The sequence below is a fragment of the Dermacentor variabilis genome, chromosome 7 (genome assembly GCF_050947875.1).
Source record: "Dermacentor variabilis isolate Ectoservices chromosome 7, ASM5094787v1, whole genome shotgun sequence".
NCBI classification, from domain to species: Eukaryota; Metazoa; Arthropoda; class Arachnida; order Ixodida; family Ixodidae; genus Dermacentor; species Dermacentor variabilis.
The window spans coordinates 61,468,156-61,488,505 of record NC_134574.1 but is presented as its reverse complement, the minus strand read 5'-3'; the positions used below and the strand labels follow the sequence as shown (position 1 = coordinate 61,488,505).

At 47.8% G+C, this 20,350-nt stretch overlaps 1 protein-coding gene across 1 annotated transcript in view; it reads right to left on the bottom strand.

The window, feature by feature from the left end:
* Window positions 1-20,350, bottom strand: part of LOC142589079 (uncharacterized) — a 47,774-nt gene that overhangs the window by 6,623 nt on the left and 20,801 nt on the right. Inside the window, exon 3 of the mRNA XM_075700861.1 lies at window positions 1,388-1,477. Coding sequence (XP_075556976.1) covers window positions 1,388-1,477 — 90 coding nt within the window. The remainder of the gene's footprint in view (window positions 1-1,387; window positions 1,478-20,350) is intronic.

The following is a 20,350-nucleotide window of genomic DNA, read 5'->3' as shown; positions in this document are numbered from 1 at the left end:
TGCGCAATACTTGACTAGTGTCTGCCTTCTTCCACAATACCTGTAATTTAAAACGCTGCAACACAAGAGGCGCTAGTCAGATGTCTAAATAGTGAACCAGGCGGTTATATTTTAGATAAATTTTACAGATTTACACTGCTTTCCCAGTGAATCTCGAATCAATTGAACAAGCAACGTAGTATGCCAAAATACTATTACCATTTATTTTATTTACCATTTTATTTATTGCGATGGTTTTCTTGTCAGAGTTCAGTTTCATACGACGAAACAGGCCCCAGCTTCTTTGGATTGACTCGATGGGAACTCTTGGGACAATGGTTCACGACGTTGCGGACATGTATTCTCATACGTCACAAAAGCGTGATCAAGCTACCCGCTTGCGTGAGAATAATCCAAATAAACGTTTCCAGCAATTCTGGATCACACATAGAAAGCAGAAATGCATAGCAGTGCCGCAGTGTTTACGGTGACAAAGATAAACGTATTTTATTAAGGCGTCTGGCAGGGCACTCTGTTTCGCTCATTGCCGCTTGTTTACTCAGGCTTGTAAGGGAAGTCGTCTACGTGGCAACGCCTAAACTACTGCCGAACGCTTTGTCCGCTGTTCGGTTAGTGACCACTGAAAGGACTCATAAGCAAACAAGTCCTGCTGAAACCTGCAAAGTAAATAAATTATTTTAAACAAAAAAATTGTTGTTTACCGAATCGTAGCATGAATTTACAAAAGGAAGCATATACGGGTTCGTCACAACCAAAGCTCCGCTGTTTAAGAAAATTTGTCCTGGATCGAACGCGGTGTCACCGCCTCTGCAGGAGAACTGCTCCACTCACTGGCCTAATGAGAAGAGCTAACCAGAATAATTGGCGGACTACATACCCAAAAAATTTTGACAACGGGACCATAGTGCTCAAAACAGTACGGGGCAGGTTGCCTTCATAGCTTCGCGGTGTTTTCGAAGGTATTCATGCGAGGGGCATGTCCAGGAACGTAGCATGCTTATAATAAACGGAACATCATGACATGCGCAGCGTGTAGAGCGAAATTTTGGCGCTTTAGCACTAATCGAGTTGACACGATTGATTGATTGATTGATTGATTGATTGATTGATTGATTGATTGATTGATTGATTGATTGATTGATTGATTGATTGATTGATTGATTGATTGATTGATTGATTGATTGATTGATTGATTGATTTACAGTGTTTCTTTACTAGGCCCATCAGGAGTGGCTTCAGCTCTGGCAATAGGGAGCACTGGACAGTCGCCTCACAGCTGAAAAAGCCTAAAATAACAAATCTAGGGGGCTTCTAGCGTAGAAAACAGGTGTAAGGTTCCTGCAGCCCTCTCACTGTCGCATTCTGCCAAATGCTGGAAAATACTCACACAAAGCGAGGACATCTTTTGGACCGCCTGCACGATCGAGATGCAGCTGATCACGTAGCAGCCGGCACCGGCGCCTTGGAAAAGGATGTACTGCGAAGCAGCAGACGAAGCGTAGTGTTACGTCACTGCATGATCAAAACGCCTGCGAGTTCTGATATTTCTGCAACTACATTTGTGCCCGGAACAATGTGTGCATTTGCGTTCTGCCTATTAGTTCACCACAAATTCGATCTTGCACGCTATGAACTTGTGTCATCTCGAGTTACGCACGTAAAAGACACGGCCGTGAGTTTGTTCTTCTAATTTCTAAGACATGCTAAATTGCATAGGAAACACATTTCTTTGTATGCTATGCCCCGAGAGTGACAAAAGCTCTACAAAACAAGGAATCACTTAGTTGCACATTGTTTTCTGTCGTTACGAAACATAAATCGTGCTCATCAATAAATCATTGAATGCAAAGCCTGACGCACAGATTGTAGAACCTGCCGTGGTTGTTTAGTGGCTTTGGCGTTGCGCTGTTAAGCACGAGTTCGCGGGATCAAATCGCGGCCGTGGCGGCCACATTTAGGTGTGGGTGTAATGCAAAAACAGCCGTGTGCCGTGCATTGGGTGCAGGTTAAAGAACCTCAGGTGGTCAAAAACCGGAGTCTCCCACTACGGCGTGCCTCATAATCATATCATGGTTTTGGCACGTAAAATGCTAGAATTTATTCGAGCGGTGGGTCCCGTCTATGACCCGGGGCACTTGGTCAGCGGGCCACTGACCACACAACACGACATAGCCCAACACTGCAGCCTCGCAAGACGGACAAAACGTCCACCTCATCCCAAGCTCACTAAGGGACAGGAACTCACCTGGCGCCGGCTCCAAACGCACTCCTTTCCCAATCCACAAGTATACACACACTTCTACCCTGCCTTGACAGATCCACACTGCTCACAATGTGGGCCCATGGCCTCTAATTCATATTCTCTGGGACTGCAGGGAAGACCCTCCCCTGCCAGATCTCCTGACCACTCCCTCGACTGAAGCGTGGGAAGCAGTACTCCGGGACCCGAGCCTGGAGGTTCAACTTCGGGCCATGGAAACAGCGGAGGAGGTGGCTGTAAGGCATTGCCTGGTAGCGACCCCTCACTAAACCAAACTGACTTATTAAAGCTGTTTCCTCCTCAGAGAATTTAATTAAAATTTTTAGAAATTGTAGGAGAGCAGCCAAAAAGTACGCATCCGCCCGGTGTCTCGGTTTTCACGAGTCTTGTGTTCCAAAGGAAAACGTATATTCTGTGAAAAAATAAATAAACTGTCAAACCGCTGCCGCCGGACTACGATGCCCGTTCTAAGCTTTTCAACGTTTACGTTACGAGCCCCATATTTCAAGACTCAGTCCACCGACATATCAAGATTTGTTACACAAGTGGCACGACTGATCGAGTCATAGGCATAACTACTACTCACGTGCTTTATATGTATCAGGCAAAAAATATAAAATCAGAGGTTTGTGTGCGGTGGATGTGCGATGAGCCAACGAATAGTTACAAAATGTGATTGTCTTAGAACTAATTAGCATCCAACTTGCGAAGGGACGGTCCTTGCAGAGGTTAAAAGTACCATGAATGTTGTGAAAGTGCACTATAGTAGGTGGCTTTTCCAATGAATTGTCAATGAGTTCCAGTTTGCAAACTGTCATTACTCGTGATCACGCAGAAATCTGTCGTTCCCGTCAGGGGCTCAGACGAAGAGTGACTTTTGACACTTTGCGCTCACGCCCTGCCAAGCGGTCACTTCAGAGTCCGTTATTATTTATTTACATTGTAATACTATTTCTTTATTATACCTCAAAGCCCCGGCGGGGCTTGACATAAGGACTGTCTGTTGATGTGGCGGTACAGAGAATTCATGCAGAATATTACGTTCCGACGCCAGTCCGAAATTTGTAGCGGTGAGTCATCGAAGCAATGCAGCTGAGTAGACCTTTTCAGATTTAGGCTATATGCAAGAAGAAAAAAAATGAAATTGCAGTATGTTCGTGAGATAGCTTGAACTATCGCAGGTCATGGAGACTAGAATCCTAGTAAATCAAAGGACATCGTACGAAAGCTGGCACCTCTATATGACTTCTAAAGACATGCTCGTGTATGTCTGGTCAAGTGGTGGTGGCATGGAGTAAAGCATCGAGTTCCTTACTCGCTCTTCAGTCCGAATCCTCGTCTAAGCAACCAAATCCTTCAGCATGAGTGGTCCCAGAACCCGGCAATAAAAAAAAGGAAACTACTGAGGGCTGGTGGGGCTATACTATAGTTGATGTGCAATCAAATGCTCTCCCGCGAGAAGAAAAATTGACCTTCCTGGTGCGGTGTGCCTCCACTACCTTTTCTTCGCAAATCTCGCAAGTAATCCCCGGCGTTTAGCGACGAGCGGCTACGGAGCACCTGGGCATGGGGATAGTCAGAGCTGTGACGCAGCCGTGAATGCTGAGTGCATCTAGACCTCGATAATGCGCAACGGCTGAGCCTGAAAACTTTCGCATCCAAACCCTCTAGCCGATCAGGCTGGTAATTCTTAGTTTGAATAGAATATATAAATTGGAGGTGGTACAAGTACATGCCCCAACATACAGTCACAATGACTAAAAGATAGAGCTGTTTGCGGAAACGTTCAATCAGTGGCGAGAAATGGGAAAAGCTCAGTACGCGGTAGTTATTGTAAAGTTCAATTCGCAAGATCAAAAAAATAAGTTTAAGAAAACAAGCTTGCGAACAGGCAACAGGCAATTATTACATCGACTCTAGGAATAGAAGAGGAAATGTTTTTCGGAAGGAAATTGACTAAGAGTAAGAGTACCTTCTTTCAGAAATGTTATAACACACAGTGGGATCTGGAAAAGTCCAAACGAGCAAACAAGAAATTGATTAAATTTCTTGCGCTTTGATAAACTGAGCATAGCGCAGGACGTAAAATATTAGGTAGGATAAAGGACATTAGTAACTGTTTAGAGAGGTCCAGCATTGCTAAAAAATAAGAAATAAATAATAAAATGAGAGACGAAGGAACATGCCACACATTAGTAGTCAGGAGAACCACTGAGAAACTCGGGGAAGTACTCGGAAACAAATATTAGGATTTAGAACAGCAGGATGAAGATAGCATGGAGATAAAGAACGACACTCTCAGGAAAATAACTTCGGAAGTAGGAACTAAAGTCGAAGGTAAGTCATTAATACAGCAAACAAGCAACCTCTTCCAAGTAAGAAAAGACATAATAAAGAGACGACAAGGCATAAATATGTCCAAACCCAAAAATGGAGCTGGACTTGGTGAAACGTCCCAGTTGAATAACAATAAGTGACGTTTGAAATTATAATATTGGAAATACTGATAAAATACCAAAGAATAGGAGAAGGGTGAAATCGGTAAGAAGCATGCTTGTCATTGAAAAAAAAACAATATACATGAAATCACAGATAAGCAGGGTCATATCACCGGCAACATCTGCGATGTATTAATGGAACCAGAGGAATTCTAGGCTGAACTATGCAGTAAGCAGAACTGCCACGGAACAACGATTACACGCAATGGCAAAAACGAACTATCAGTACCATGTGTAGCTAGTGACAAGGTTAGAAGAAATTTGCTAGATGTGTCTAGGAGAAAAGCGGTATGACGCGATGGCTTAGCTGTTGACCTGATGAAACATGGTGGGTACATGTTACTCGAAATAACTTCGACCCTTTATACGCTCAGCCTTATGACTGCAAGTGTACCAGAGACGTGGAAGATTGCCAACATTATATTATTCGAAGCGGTTAGACAATTGATATATATATATATATATATATATACATATATATAGATATATATATAACCATATGACTATTCGCCATCAAAGTCTCGCAGCGCACCTACGGAATCGCCGCGCCAGTTGTGCTGGTAGCACTGTCGCTTAGCCGCCAATTCTTCGTAGTCGATCGCGTCATCGGCGCCCGCCTACACGTCGTTACCGGAGCCGAGCTGTCTATAGTTACCGCCACTGCCGCAGATCGTCAACGCCGCAAGTCCACACCTACACTCCACGCAGTGAACAACACTCTCATCGCATCGTATGGGCTCCGCTCAATAACGCTAGACATCGGATTCCGGCTCTTGCACAGATGGGTGTTTGTGATCGCCGACGTCACATTTGTCATACTAGGAGCGGGCTTCCACAGCCATTTCGACCTAGATGTGAGTGTTCACGATCCGTGCCTAAAGGTTAACGTCACATTCCTCGCAGTACTTGGCCTGCAGTTTGACCTACCTCATCTGGCATCCGTACGCTTCGGCCGGTCTCAACGTACGACAAGGTATTGCTGAGTATCCACAACTCACGAAGCCCTGAAACGATGCGCTGATGGTCAAACACAAGGTGACGCATCATATCACAACCACCGGCCCACCTGTCGCCGCAGGCCCACGGAGGCTCGCGGGACGGAGGTTGGAATTCGCCCGCCGTGAGTTCGAACACATGCTTCAGCTCGGCGTTATTCGTCCTTCCTCCGGCAATTGGTCTTCTCCTCTCCATCTGGTTCCAAAGCAGAACGGAGACGACTGGCGGCCTTGCGGTGATTACCGAGCTCTGAGTGCCGTCACTACTATGGATCAACATCCACTTCCCAACATACTGACTTCGGCGCTCGTCTCGAAGGAACCAAAATACAGAGCAAGATCGATTTGATGAGCGCATATAATCGAATTTCTGTCGAACCCAGTGACATTCCGAAGACAGCAATCACTACTCTATTTGACCTGTTTCAGTTTCTCCGTATGCCTTATGGTTTGAAGAAAGCGGCGTAAAGTTTTCAAAGGTTCATTGACGAAGTTACGGGTGGACTCTCATTTATTTTTGCCTACCTTGACGACATCCTCGTTGCAAGTCGTACAGACGAAGAGCACAAAGAGCATCTTCGCCTTGTATTTGAGTGACTGGATGAAAACGGCCTATTCCTAAACCCCCAGAAATGCATTTTCGGAGTTGAAGCCCTGGACTTTCTCGGCCACTGCATTTCACCCCAAGGCATCAAGCTACTGGAATCACGGTGGCGGACAATCGAGGACTTCCCCTCTCCAACATCCTTCAGAAAGTTGCGCGAGTTTCTGGGGATCATAAATTTTCACAGGCGCCTCATACCATCCTGTGTGCAAGTTCTTCAGCTGCTTACCGACCTGCTGCGTCGTGACTGCAAAAAACCGCCTACCTGCCACTAGTCTTCGGAGCACGAACACTCCTTCCAGGAAGTCAAAACGCGGTTGGCTACTGCAGTGTTGCTGATTCATCTGTTGCCCGACACCCCAACTCGCCCTATGGTAAACGCGTCGACCACGGCAGCGGGTGCTGCACTACAGCAGCCCAATGGCACAGACTAGAGGCCGCTGGGTTTCTTCTCAAAGCACCTCAAATCTACAGACGCTCACTACAGCACCTTCCGGAGGGAGATGTTCGGTCATCTATTGCGCTGTCAAGCATTTCCATTTTTTTTTCTTCAAGGCTATAGCTTTTACATCCTGACCAACCACAAGCCGTTAACCTTTGTTATCCAGAACAATAGTTCCTCGTACTCAGAACGTGAGTTTCGGCAACTTTCCGTTATCTCCGAATTTTCTACGGACATCCGCCATTTCTCAGGAACCGAAAATCAGGCAGCTGAGGCACTGTCACGAATAGACGCTGTGTCTGCTGATTCTGTCGATTTCGAAGTTCTAGCCTTCGCCCAGCGGAACGACCCTGGGCTGCGCCCTGTGCGGGAAAAAGGCTCGTCGCTCCAGCTTGCGGAGGTGCTGCTTCCCTACACATCAACATTGGTCACGTGCGACACATCGCAGGGAACCCCTCGCCAATTTGTGGCCCATCACTTTCGGCGGCCAATATTCGGTTCACTGCACAGGCTATGTCATCCCGGTATCAGAGCGACACAGAGGCTTATAACAGACCGCTTCGTCTGGCAAGGGATCAACAAAGATGTTCGAAATTGGGCAACAAGCTGCCAAGCCTGTCAAGCCGTAAAAGTGACCCGGCACACGCGTTCAGTGGTGCAGCCGTTTCGACCAGCCGTGTCGATCACGTACATTCAGACTTGGTGGGGCCTCTTCCGTCCTGCCAAGGTTACAGGTACCTTCTCGCGCGTGTCGACCGGTACTCAAGGTGGCCTGAGGCAACGTCTCTAAAAGACATCACGATCGAAACAGTGGTGGAAGCATTTGTTGCTACGTTGTTGTCGCAACACGGTTGCCCTTTGCGCATAAGTACTGACCGAAACCGACAATTCCAAAGGTCGCTTTTTTCTGCCCTGGCGAGACTGCTAGGCACGCGCATGCTTAATACCACGGCTTACCACCCACAGAGCAACGGCATGGTCGAGCGTCTCCACCGACAACTGAAGACGTCATTGGCCGCCACGCTCGACAGAATACCCTTAATACTACTGGGGCTGCGAACGACAATCAATTCTCTATCGGTGAGCAATGTGCGTTTCAGGCCAGTTTCCCAGCGCCCAGCAAGGCACTCAGCCAACGGCGGCGCAGTACTTAAAAATGCTACATTCCTGGCTCAACCAGCTTCGACCTACACCCCCGCGTATTTCCCGCGGGCAGCCTGTGCTTAGTTTTCAGACAATGGAAACAACCACACACGTCTTTCTGCTGCGCGACTCTATCAAGCCACCATTGTCTCCTTCCTATAAAGGCCCCTCTTGAATGATTTCGCGTTCAGAGAAAACCTTGGAGATTGACGTACGCGGCAAAAAAGACACAGCGTCGCACAACCACGCATATATAACCTGCTTATCTTGAACATGGTCGCTTCATTGATCCCGCCATTCACACCCAAGCCTCCGGCATTCTAATGGCGCTATGGGGGGAGGGGGGTGCCCTTGTAGCGAGTAGCGACCGTCTATCACTTTGATTTGTCATCCGCTTCTGTGAAATTCAGTTACTTCGCCTGTCCTCCACGGGGAGTCATTGCCCCTGCTTTATCTTGGGATGTGCGGTGGCTGCACGACAGGGGCGCCACCACTGCCGCTCAGCAAACCTGTTTTGCTGTGGAGTAAAGCCAGTCTACTCTTTGTTCTCAACTTGTCAAAATTTCTATTACTTGCCTCCACTGAATCCAGCGCCCAATATATGGCGCTTGTCGTAACGGCAATTCTGGCGTGTCTGTGAAGCAGAAAGACGAATGCGGGCAATCTGGCGTGCTTGGGTCACTGTGTCTATGGCATCCCGAGTTTACTCTGTCGGCGAGTCGAGTGTGGTCGAAAGGAGAGTCTCGAAAGGAAAAGTCGGCTCACAGCCGAAGAGGAAATGGGTGAATAGCCAGCTGTGTCGTGGCGCGAGGAATTGTAGGCAAACGTGACAAATGGTAGAGCGATGTCCCGGTCGCGATGATCGGAGGAAACATACATTGCTACCATGTCAGTTAATGTGCGCTTCAGGCGTTCGCTAAGACCGTTAGTTTGAGGATGGTAAGAGGTAGTAACTTTGTGTTTAGTAGCACATTATTGAAGTAGGTCGTCTATGACTTTGGCAAGAAAGTATCTGCTGCGATCGGTGAGAAGTTCACGAGGGGTACCGTGGTGCAAGATAACGTCGTGAAGCAAGAAATCAACTACGTCTGTAGCGCAGCTGGTCGGTAGGGCTCTAGTAATGGCATAGCTAGCTGTAGCGACGGCAATCCCCCTATTTCCGTCATTTTATATAGGGAATGGTCTGAGATCAACGCCAACGCGAAAAAAAGGGTCGGCAGGTATATCCAAAGGCTGCAGCAGTCCGGCAAGAGGCACAGCTGGTCTTTTCCGGAGTTGACACAACTCACACGCGGCAACATAGCACCGGATGGAGCGGTTGAAACGGGGCCAGAAAAACCGTCGCCGAATTCGGTAATAGGTCCGCGTGGCGCCAAGGTGTTCAGCGGTGGGAACGTCGTGCAGTTGCTGCAGTACAATCTGTCGCAGATGAGACGGAATGACGGTTAGAAGCTCGGGCCCGTCGGGTGCACAGGATGCCATTTTGTAGTACGAACATGTGAAGGTATTAATCAGACATATCAGAGAGCAGGCGCTCGATAACGGGGCGTAACGACTCATCGCGCCGTTGTTCAGCGCCAATGTCTTGCAAGGCCGATAGCGAAAGAACGCAGGTCGGTGCGACATCCACTAAACCGACCGGTACATCGACGGGATGACGAGACAGGCAGTCGGCGTCCTGATGTAGACGACCCGACTTGTAGACCACATTGTATGTGTATTCCTGCAGCCGTAGGGCCCAGCGACCGAGGCATCGGGTGGGATCCATGAGGGAGGAAAGCCAACAAAGAGCGTGGTGGTCGGTTGTAACTATAAATGGTCGGCCATATACGTAGGGTCGGAACTTGCCCACAGCCCAAACGAGGGCGAGACACTCGCGCTCAGTAATCGAGTAATTGCACTCTGCGGGAGAGAGGAGTCGGCTGACGTAGGCGATGACGTGGTCGTGCCCACATTGGCGTTGAGCTAAAACTGCGCCGATGCCATAGCCACTGGCGTCAGTGCGGATTTCTGTCGGAGCGGAGGCGTCAAAATGGGCGAGAACAATAGGTGTTGTGAACAGCGTGATGAGCTGCGAGAAAGCAGACGCTTGTTCAGAGCCCCAACAGAAAGAAGTGTCTTTCTTCAGGAGGTCAGTCAGGGGACGGGCAACATGGGCGAAATTTTTCACAAACCTGCGGAAGTAAGAGCAAAGGCCATCTGTAAACAAGTAAGAGCTGCGAACATCTTTGGCACAAGTTGGTACAGGGAAATTCTGCACAGCATGAACCTTGACGGGGTCGGGGCGAATGCCTGACGAATCGACGAGGCGTCCGAGCACGGTTATTTGGCGGTGACCGATGTGGTGCTTGGACCAGTTGAGCTGCAAGCCAGCGGTGCGAAAAACAGAAAGAACAGATGAAAATCTTTCAAGATGAGTCGCAAAAGTTGAAGAGAATACGGTGACGTCATCCAAGTACCACAAACAGATGTACCATTTCAAACCACGCAAGATCATGTCCATCATCTGTTCAAAGGTCGCCGGGGAATTGCACAAGCCAAAAGACATTACCTGGAACTGATATAGACTGTCTGGCGTGACGAATGCGGTCTTTTCACGTCCATTTCATCCACGGCAATCTGCCAATATCCAGAGCGAAGGTCTATAGATGAAAAAGAAGTGGCGCCGTGGAGACAATCCAGAGCATCGTCAATGCGGGGAAGGGAATATACATCTTTCTCGGTTATCGTGTTTAGATGACGATAGTCAACGCAGAATTGCCAGCTGTTATCCTTCTTTTTGATGAGAACAACAGGGGACGCCCACGGGCTGGAAGAGTGTTCAATTATCCCTTTGGCAAGCATCTTCTCAACCTCGCTCTGGATAACTTGTCGCTCAGAGGGCGACACCCGGTATGGGCGTCGCCGAACAGGTGCTGCATCGCCGTTATTTATACGACGCTTCACGACCGTAGTTTGACACAAAGGGCGATCGTTCAGGTTCAAAATGTCGGAGTAGGACTCGAGGAGGCCACGGAGCTCTGCGGCTTGTTGGGCTGAGAGGTCCGGTGCAATCATCCTTGTAAAGTCGTCGGTCGAGGCTGATGTAGACGGCGGAGAATGAGCATTGGTCGAAGACGGCGCAACAGATGGAGCGGAAATGTGGCACTTGTGCGTCCGTGACAACGTGGCTAGAGACTTGCGTCGAGGAAGCACTTGTGGGCACTGTCCGAAATTTAGGATGGGAATACATGTCTGATTGTCCGCAACAGAAACGATGGTGTGCGGAAACGAGACATTGTGAGAAAGCAGGACTGCAGTCGCGAGAGTTAGGACATAGTCTCCGTAAGGTACAGGTGGGCAGGCTAAGACAGGGATGCAGGTTGCTGCAAGAGATGGCAGGCGTATAAAATCCGCGGACCAAAACTGAGTTGGAGCTTGAGCAGGAAAGTCAACGGGAACAGGAAGCTGTACGAGAAGTTGTACAACACCGGTGGAACAGTCAATCAGAGTAGAATGGGCAACCAAAAAGTCGAGTCCGAGGATTACATTGTGAGGGCAACGTTTCACCACACTAAACAAAACGGATGCGTGGCGACCGGCGACACTGACACGAGCAGTACACATTCCAAGCACAGCCTGAGTACCACCATCAGCGACCTGGAGCAGCCGAGTCGGAGCAGGAGTAAGTACTTTCTTCAAGCGCCTTCGAAGCTGCGCACTCATGATAGAAATTTCGGCTCCAGTATCGATGAGTGCTTTAACGGGCAAACCATCTACATCCACATCCAGAAGGTTCCGATTAGTAGGCACAGTCATCAGAGGAATATCAGGCCGGGGTTCTAGAGCAGCGTCACCTCCAGGAGCTGCCCCAGTTAGTTTCCCGTCGGAGAACGGCGACGGTAAGCTGCACCGTCGGTGGCGAGGATGGGGCCATGGTTGAACTCTCTCCTTCGGATGACATGGCGGCCAGGTTACGTCCACTGCGGAGCTCCGTCCTGCGCAAGTGATTACCCAGCACTTCCACCAATGATGTTACGGGAAGGAAGAAGCGTGCGTCTATTTACAGATGGCTTTTAATGGCTGAGCCAACAAGGCCATCATCATCGTCCTCTTCTGCTCACATTAACGACTGTGACAATATATATATATATATATATATATATATATATATATATTCTCGCAGCTTTAGCTTCCTTTCCATATTCCACAAAATATTCACTATTGTACTTTGAATCGAATCAGGACTACGCTTGGTTTATTCGATCTAGAGAACAGGCTCGCTCTGGATGGATGTCGTATCATGCAGAAGAAAACCAAGCCCCCTATATGGCCCTCATAGATTGGTAATCTGGAATTCAGCATCTCCAGTACTCAAAAATCTACAGGCTTGGAGTGGCGCCTGTCATCGGTTAAAATGCCAGGAACCAGTGGTACTATACAAATCGAATTAGGAATGCCCACTAAGCTTCAACAAAGTCACTCCCTCACCAGAGTAGGAAATGGCCTCCCTGGTGCAGTATTCGGCCACTACCTCCCTCATGATTGTAGGGCTCGAGTCCTACGATTAACCCATGGCCCTCAGTCCCCAGCAGCTACGGAGCACTTGACCAAGGCGGCGGTCAGACCTGTAACGCAGCAGAGGGTGTAATAATCTCTGGACCCGGAAAGGCCGCCAATGGAAACTGACCCTTGCAAACTTTAACACCCTAACTCTTTCGAGTGAGGCTAACATAGGAGGACACTTCGAGGAACTATCAGGCATTGTTTGTGATATCATTGGCCTTGTGAGATAAGAACTGGCGAGGCTTATACAATGCTGACTAACGGCCACGTCCTCTGCTACAGAGGACTCCCCGATAGGAAGTTATACAGGGGTAGGAATCCTAATATATAAGGGCATAGCGGGCAACATTGACGAACTCCACAGTATTAATGAGAGCGTAGCAGTAGTCGTAATAAAACTTAATAAGAGGTATAGATTAAAGGTGGTACAAGCCTACGATCCAACCTCCAGTCATGATGACGATGAAGTAATCAGTCTTATGAAGACGTGGAATTAGCCATGAAAAAAGCCCAAACTCAGTATACTGTAGTAATTGGCAACTTCAGAGCAAGAATGGGAAAAAATTGGCAACTACAGCGTCGGCTCTAGGAACACTAAAGGAGAAACGTTGGTAGAATCCGCGGAACGGAATAAGCTACAAATAATGAACACATTCTTCAAAAAGCGTAGTAACAAAAAAAAAATTGGAGGACGCTTAAGCTTCGCCTTCAAGAGTGGAACGCGACAGCGTTCCCGTCGACCCGCCAAGGGGTGTAAGACAATGGGCTACGGCGCAGCGACTACGCGCCCCGCATCGGACGCGGTGAGCGTCGAGCAACGCAGCGTTCGGCGCGACAACGAAATGTGTGCCTGAGCAAGCGACGCACGCCTGAGCCTTAGAAACAGCTCGTTTCTAAGGCAACACCGCGTTCACTAGAGGCGTTTTTGTACCGCTTTGCAGCATCGAACTCGTGGCTCATTGGTAACGTCTCCGTCTCACACTCCGGAGACCCTGGTTCGATTCCCACCCAGCCCATCTTGGAAGTTGGTTTTTATTTATGAAGTGCCTGCCGTGATTTATCGCTCACGGCCAACGCCGCGGACGCCGACACCGACGCCGACGACACCGGCTTTTCTGCGACACGAGCTCCTTAACGCTATCGCGTTAATAGATTTCATACTATCTGCCGATCTCAGCATAGTGCAGGATGTACAAGTGTTAGGTAGGGTAAAGTGTAGTGATCATAGGTTAGTGATGTCTAGGATTCACCTGAATTTGAAGAGAAACAGAGTAAAATTGGTCAAGAAGGAACAGGCCAACCTAGACGCAGCAAGGATAAAAGCGGACCCATTCAGGCTGGTACTTGCAAACAAATATGCAGCCTTAGAACAGCGAGATGTAGACGACATAGAGCTAATGAACGAAACCATAATTAGGCTGGCTCCAGAAGCACCAATTGAAGTGGGAGGTAATGCACCAAAGAAACCAGTAAGCAAGCTTTCCCAAGCAACGAAGGACCTAATAAATAAACGACAAAGAATGAAGCAGTCGAACTAGAGAGATCAGATAGAATTCGCGAAATTGTCAAAACTGATCAACAAATATAAAATAAAGGCTATTCGAGATTATAACTTAAAAGAGCCTGAAGAAGCAGTAGTGAATGGACGCAGCATGAAAACAGTGAGAAGAAAACTTGGCATAGGACAAGCCAAGATGTATGCACTGAAAGATAAGCAGGGTACTATCATCGACAATTTCGAAGATATAGTAAAAGCTACGGAAGAATTCTAAACTGACCTATAAAATACCCAGAGCAGCCAGGACACCTCCTCTGAAAGTAGTAATGAACAGGTTACAGAGGCTCCTCCTATAATTTGCGATGACGTTAGAAGGGCCTTAGAAGACATGAAACGAGCAAAGGCAGTAGATGAAGATGGAATAACAGTCGATTTAATCAAAGATGGAGGAGACATAATGCTTGAAAAGCTTGCAGCTCTTTATACGAAATGTCTCACGACTTCAATGGTCACAGTGAACTGGAAGAATGCCAACATTATACTAATCCACAAAAAGGGAGACGTTAAAAAATTAAAAAATTATAGGCTGATTAGCTTACTTCCAGTATTGTATAAAATATTTACGAATATAATTTCCAATAGAATAAGGGCAACATTTCACTTCAGTCAACCAAGGAAACACGCTGGCTTCGTCAATCAGGTAACCTAGAAATGTGCAGAGTACACTCAACCTTCAGCATGGCTTTCATAGATTACGAAAAGGCATTCGATTCAGTAGAGATCATCATCATCAGCATCATCAGCATCCGACTGGTTACGCCCACTGCTGGGCAAAGGCCTCTCCCATACTTCTCCAACTACTCCGGTCGTGTACTAATTGTGGCCATGTTGTCCCTGAAACTTCTTAATCTAATCCCCCCACCTAACTTTCTGCCGCCCTCAGCTATGCTTCCCTTCCCTTGGAATCCATTTCGTAACTCTTAATGACCATCGGTTATCTTCCCTACTCATTACGTGTCCTGCCCATGCCCATTTCTTTTTCTTGATTTCAGCTAAGATATCATTAGCTCGAGTTTGTTCCCTCACTCAATCTGCTCTTTTCTTATCCGTTAACGTTACACCTATCATTTTTCTTTCCATAGCTCGCTGCGTCGTCCTCAATTTAAGCAGAACCCTTTTCGTAAGCCTCCAGGTTTCTGCCCCATACGTGAGTATTGGTAAGACACAGCTGTTATAAACTTTTCTCTTGAGGGATAATAGCAACCTGCTGTTCATGATCGGAGAATGCCTGCCAAACACACCCCAGCCCATTCTTATTCTTCTGATTATTTCAGTCTCATGATCTGGATCCGCAGTCACTACCTGTCCTACGCAGATGTATTCCCTTACCACTTCCAGTGCCTCACTACCTATCGTAAACTGCTGTCCTCTTCCGAGACTGTTAAAGATTACTTTAGTTTTCTGCAGATTAATTTTTAGACCAACCCTTCGGCTTTGCCTGTCCAGGTCAGTGAGCATACATTGCAGTTTTCCGCCTTCCGTTTAGTGCGAACTAAACGTTGGTAGCGACCATTACATTCTTTCCATTACGGTACCCTCCAGAGGCTACAAGCGAAATAAGGTGAAAATTAAGCACACTAGATGGGACGCTTTCCGGTATGTTCGCAATAGACGCGAACCCGCAACCATTACAAACCTTGAAAAATGGATATCCACTCTTCTCAAAGACGCAGCTAACTCGACCACGGAGGTAGACCAGGAGGAGGACGGCCCGGCTCCAGATGCTAAATTGGTCCATCTATGGTCTGCGCAGCGGAGTTTGCAGAAGCGCTGGCTCGCGCAGAAACACAACCGTGGCCTACGCAGACGCATCGCGCAACTGGAACGGGATATCGAGAAATACTCACGAAAGCTCAGTCAGGAACACTGGCACCAGCTATGCGACCGCCTTAATGGCCAGCTAGGGTGCAAAAACACCTGGTTCCTGCTTAAACACCTACTTGACCCCAGTCAGACTAAAACAGCATCACAAAAGAACCTTCAGAGGATCATACACTCTTTCCCGGGAGATAATGATGCCCTTTTTGAGGCTCTAAAAAACCGCTACTTTAATACAAGCACCGATATTCCTCTACCCGTAGCTTATACCGGAAAGGAAAACAGGGAACTAGACAGCGACATTATGGAATCTGAAGTACGTGCTGTCCTAAACAACATCAAGACAACAGCGGCGGCTGGCGAGGACCGCATCACCAATAAAATGCTACGGAACCTAGACGATCAGTCGGTTACCGAAATCACAAATCTTTTCAACATCCACTGGAAAGAGGGAACTATACCCACCAGCTGGAAACATGCAAACGTAATTTTCATACCCAAACCAGGCAAGAAGCTGGAGCTAGAGAATCTCCGCCCTATCTCCTTAACCTCTTGCCTGGGGAAGGTTATGGAACACGTCATTCTTAAGAGGCTAAACGAGTACACTGAAAGCAATGGGCTGCTGCCCCATACGTTGATAGGCTTCAGATCAAATCTGTCCACTCAAGACATTATGTGGCAAATACAGCACGATATCCTACATCCGGGCCCTATAAGAACCACCCGTACAATTCTAGGGCTGGGCGTGAGTAAAGCGTTCGACAATGTGTCACATGCTTCAATACTCACAAATCTAGCCCAAATGAATGTCGGGAAGCGCACTTATAGCTATATTACAAGCTTTCTCAAGGATCGCACTGCAGAAATACATTTTGGGGACATTAAAAGCGGACAATTTCAATTAGGTACAAGGGGCACCCCTCAGGGTGCGGTCCTCTCCCCCTTCCTTTTCAATGTGACCATGCGAAACCTGCCTCCATTACTGGAAAGCATCCCGCATATCAAACACTCCATCTATGCCGATGATATCACCATCTGGACCAATAGCGGTTCCGATGGAGAAATCACGGAAGCATTACAAGCGGCCGCGGTTACCGTACAAAATTTTGTGCGACAGAATGGTCTAGCGTGCTCGCCGACAAAATCGGAGCTTCTCGTCATCCGTGATAAATCAACCAAACACGCCACCGAAAGGGACGCCACCTTCCCTATACGAGTCAGTATGGAAGACGGCCCAGTTCCGCCCGTACTGACTATAAGAGTCCTGGGCATGTTAATTCAACATAACACCCATAATTCTGAGGCGATTGTCCTATTACGGACGACAGCCCGCCAAATATGTGGCCTAATCAGGCGAGTAGCCACACGACACCGCGGTATGAAGGAGGCTGATATCTGCCATTTGACGCAGGCTTTCCTGATCAGTCGCGTCGTGTATTCCTTCCCTTACTACCACCTACGCCTTTCTGACAAGGAAAAGGTTAACAGCGTCATTCGCACAGCTCATAAAGCTGCCCTTGGTCTCCCGAGGTATGCGAACACTGAACGATTACTTGAGCTAGGTATATACAATACCCTAGACGAACTCGTGGAGGCCCATAAAACAGCCCAACGTGAACGACTCTCCCGCACCGCAACTGGCAGAGTTATTCTAAGTAAACTCGAGCTGAATCCCGTTATGAATTCAGCAGGAAGAACAACATTACTCGGTGCGGTCAAAAGCCGTTTGGTTATTAAACCATTACCAAAGAACATGCTCTCTGGGAGACACGACAAGAGGCGGTCTGCCAGAGCCAAGGCCCTTCAGGAAAGGTACCAAAACAACCAGCACACCGCTTATGTCGATGCAGCAAAGCAAAATCACCAAACTTACGTAGTGAGCGTCGTGACCGGAGAAGGAAGTATCCTCAACGCCGCGACCATAAAAACAGCGTCCACCGTGGAAGCGGAAGAGACTGCCATTGCTTTGGCCATCATGAATCCCTCCGTGCAAACTATCATAAGCGACTCCAAAAGGGCAATAGTCAACTTTTCGAGAGGCAGCATAGGCGTCTGTGCAGCGCGAGTCCTACGGGACTTTAATAATGAAAACACTGTTGAACTCGTATGGGTCCCTGCCCATTCGGGGAATCAAGGGAATGAGGAGGCGCACTGGGTAGCCCGAGGTCTAATCAACCGGGAGATGTGCCCCTCAGACTCGGATCCCATGGATGAGGCACCGACGACATACCAGGAAATAACAAACTATTACAAGCAAAAAAGGCGAATTTACCCGCCTCCAAACGCAAGCCTCACGCGAGCGCAAGCCTCGATCCTGCGTCGAATCCAAACTAAATCGTTCCCCAACCCACATTGGCTATCCATAATTACCAACGGGCAATGGAACCCAATATGTCAAAATTGCACAAATCAAACATTGGCTACCCAAAATCACATTCTTTGGGGGTGCGAGGGCTTACCCCCTCCCAGGTCGCTCCTGCCAGCTCCCTCACAACAGACGTGGGAAGAGCTGCTCAGAACGCCGGAAGAAAAAGTACAAAAAGCCCTCGTTGCCTGGGCCGAAAGGGTCGCTCCTCGTGAGGGGCCATTCTAGGACTCGGGCCTGCCAGGTCATAACTGAGCAGAGTGTCAATAAAGTTGTTACCACCACCACCATACATTGCAGTTGGTCCCCTGAGTTACTAAGCAAGGCAATATCATCAGCGAATCGCAAGTTACTGAGGTATTCTCCATTAACTCTTATCCCCAATTCTTCCCGATCCAGGTGTCTGAATACCTCCTGTAAACACGCTGTGAATAGCATTGGAGAGATCGTATCTCCCTTCCTGACGCCTTTCTTTATTGGGATTTTGTTGCTTCCTTTATGGAGGACTACGGTGGCTGTGGAGCTGCTGTAGATATCTTTCAGTATTTTTACATACGGCTCGTCTACACCCTCATTCCGCAATGCCTCCATGACTGCTGAGGTTTCGACTGAATCAAACGCTTTCTCGTAATCAAGGAAAGCTATACATAAAGGTTGGTTATATTCCGCACATTTTCCTATCACCTGATTGATAGTGTGAATATGGTCTATTGTTGAGTAGCCTTTACGGAATCCTGCCTGGTCCTTTGGTTCACGGAAGTCTAAGGTGTTCCTGATTCTATTTGCAATTACCTTAGTAAATACTTTGTAGGCAACGGACAGTAAGCTGATCGGTCTATAATTTTTCAAGTCTTTGGCGTCCCCTTTCTTATGGATTAGGATTATGTTAGCGTTTTTCCAAGATTCCGGTACGCTCGAAGTCATGAGGCATTGCGTATACAGGGTGGCCAGTTTCTCTAGAACAATCTGCCCACCATCGTTCAACAAATCTGCTGTTACTTGATCCTCCCCAGCTGCCTTCTCTCTTTGCATAGCTCCCCAAGGCTTTCTTTACTTCTTCCGGCGTTACCTGTGGGATTTCTAATTCCTCTAGGCTATTCTCTCTTCCATTATCGTCGTGGGTGCCACTGGTACTGTATAAATCTCTATAGAACTCCTCAGCCACTTGAACTATCTCAGCCATATTAGTAATGACATTGCCGGCTTTATCTCTTAACGCATACATGCGATTCTTGCCAATTCCTAGTTTCTTCTTCACTGCTTTTAAGCTTCCTCCGTTCCTGAGAGCATGTTCAATTCTATCCATATTATACTTCCTTATCTCAGCTGTCTTACGCTTGTTGATTAACTTCGAAAGTTCTGCCAGTTCTATTCTAGCTGTAGGGTTAGAGGCTTTCATACATTGGCGTTTCTTCATCAGATATTTCGTCTCCTGCGATAGCTTACTGGTATCCTGTCTGACGGAGTTACCACCGACTTCTATTGCACACTCCTTAATGATGCCCACAAGATTGTCGTTCATTGCTTCAACACTAAGGCCCAAACAATGAAACGTTCCTTTCCTTCGAGCGCTTCCTAACCTTACGTGAGGCCTCCTTACAGCGAAGGACCGATGGAGGAAGCAAGCGTACTCTGAAAGCTCCCTTCACCCGTCGTCACGTAAGGTGCGGTTGCCGTATGCCTGGGTTCGAGATTATCTCTTAGAACCATTACGCGAACACCATTATTCTATTGAAAAATGTTGTATCGTCGCACAATCTTTAAATTGAAGAGCTAATATAGAGAAGCATGGACGCTTTCTTCTAGTTTTGTTTGCTAAAGTTTAAAAATGTAGCGCATTACAGTGCAAAGCTTGATGTGCTCCAGCAACGCTGACACGCCGGCGTCGTGCAACGCCTAGCAACGCCTAGCAACGCTTTCATGGCGCACGCGTGACTGAAACGAATATGCCTGGCCAACGCCTTGGCCTGGCAATACGTACCGTGCTAGCGCTTCTCCGCAGGTGGACGACAGCGCGCATGCGCAAGGAAACGTCACGTGGCTATGCGTTGAGGTGAAGCGCTCGTTCAGGGCCAGGAGCGGCGTAAGGACGCATGAAGGTAGCTTCGGAGCTACCTTACTC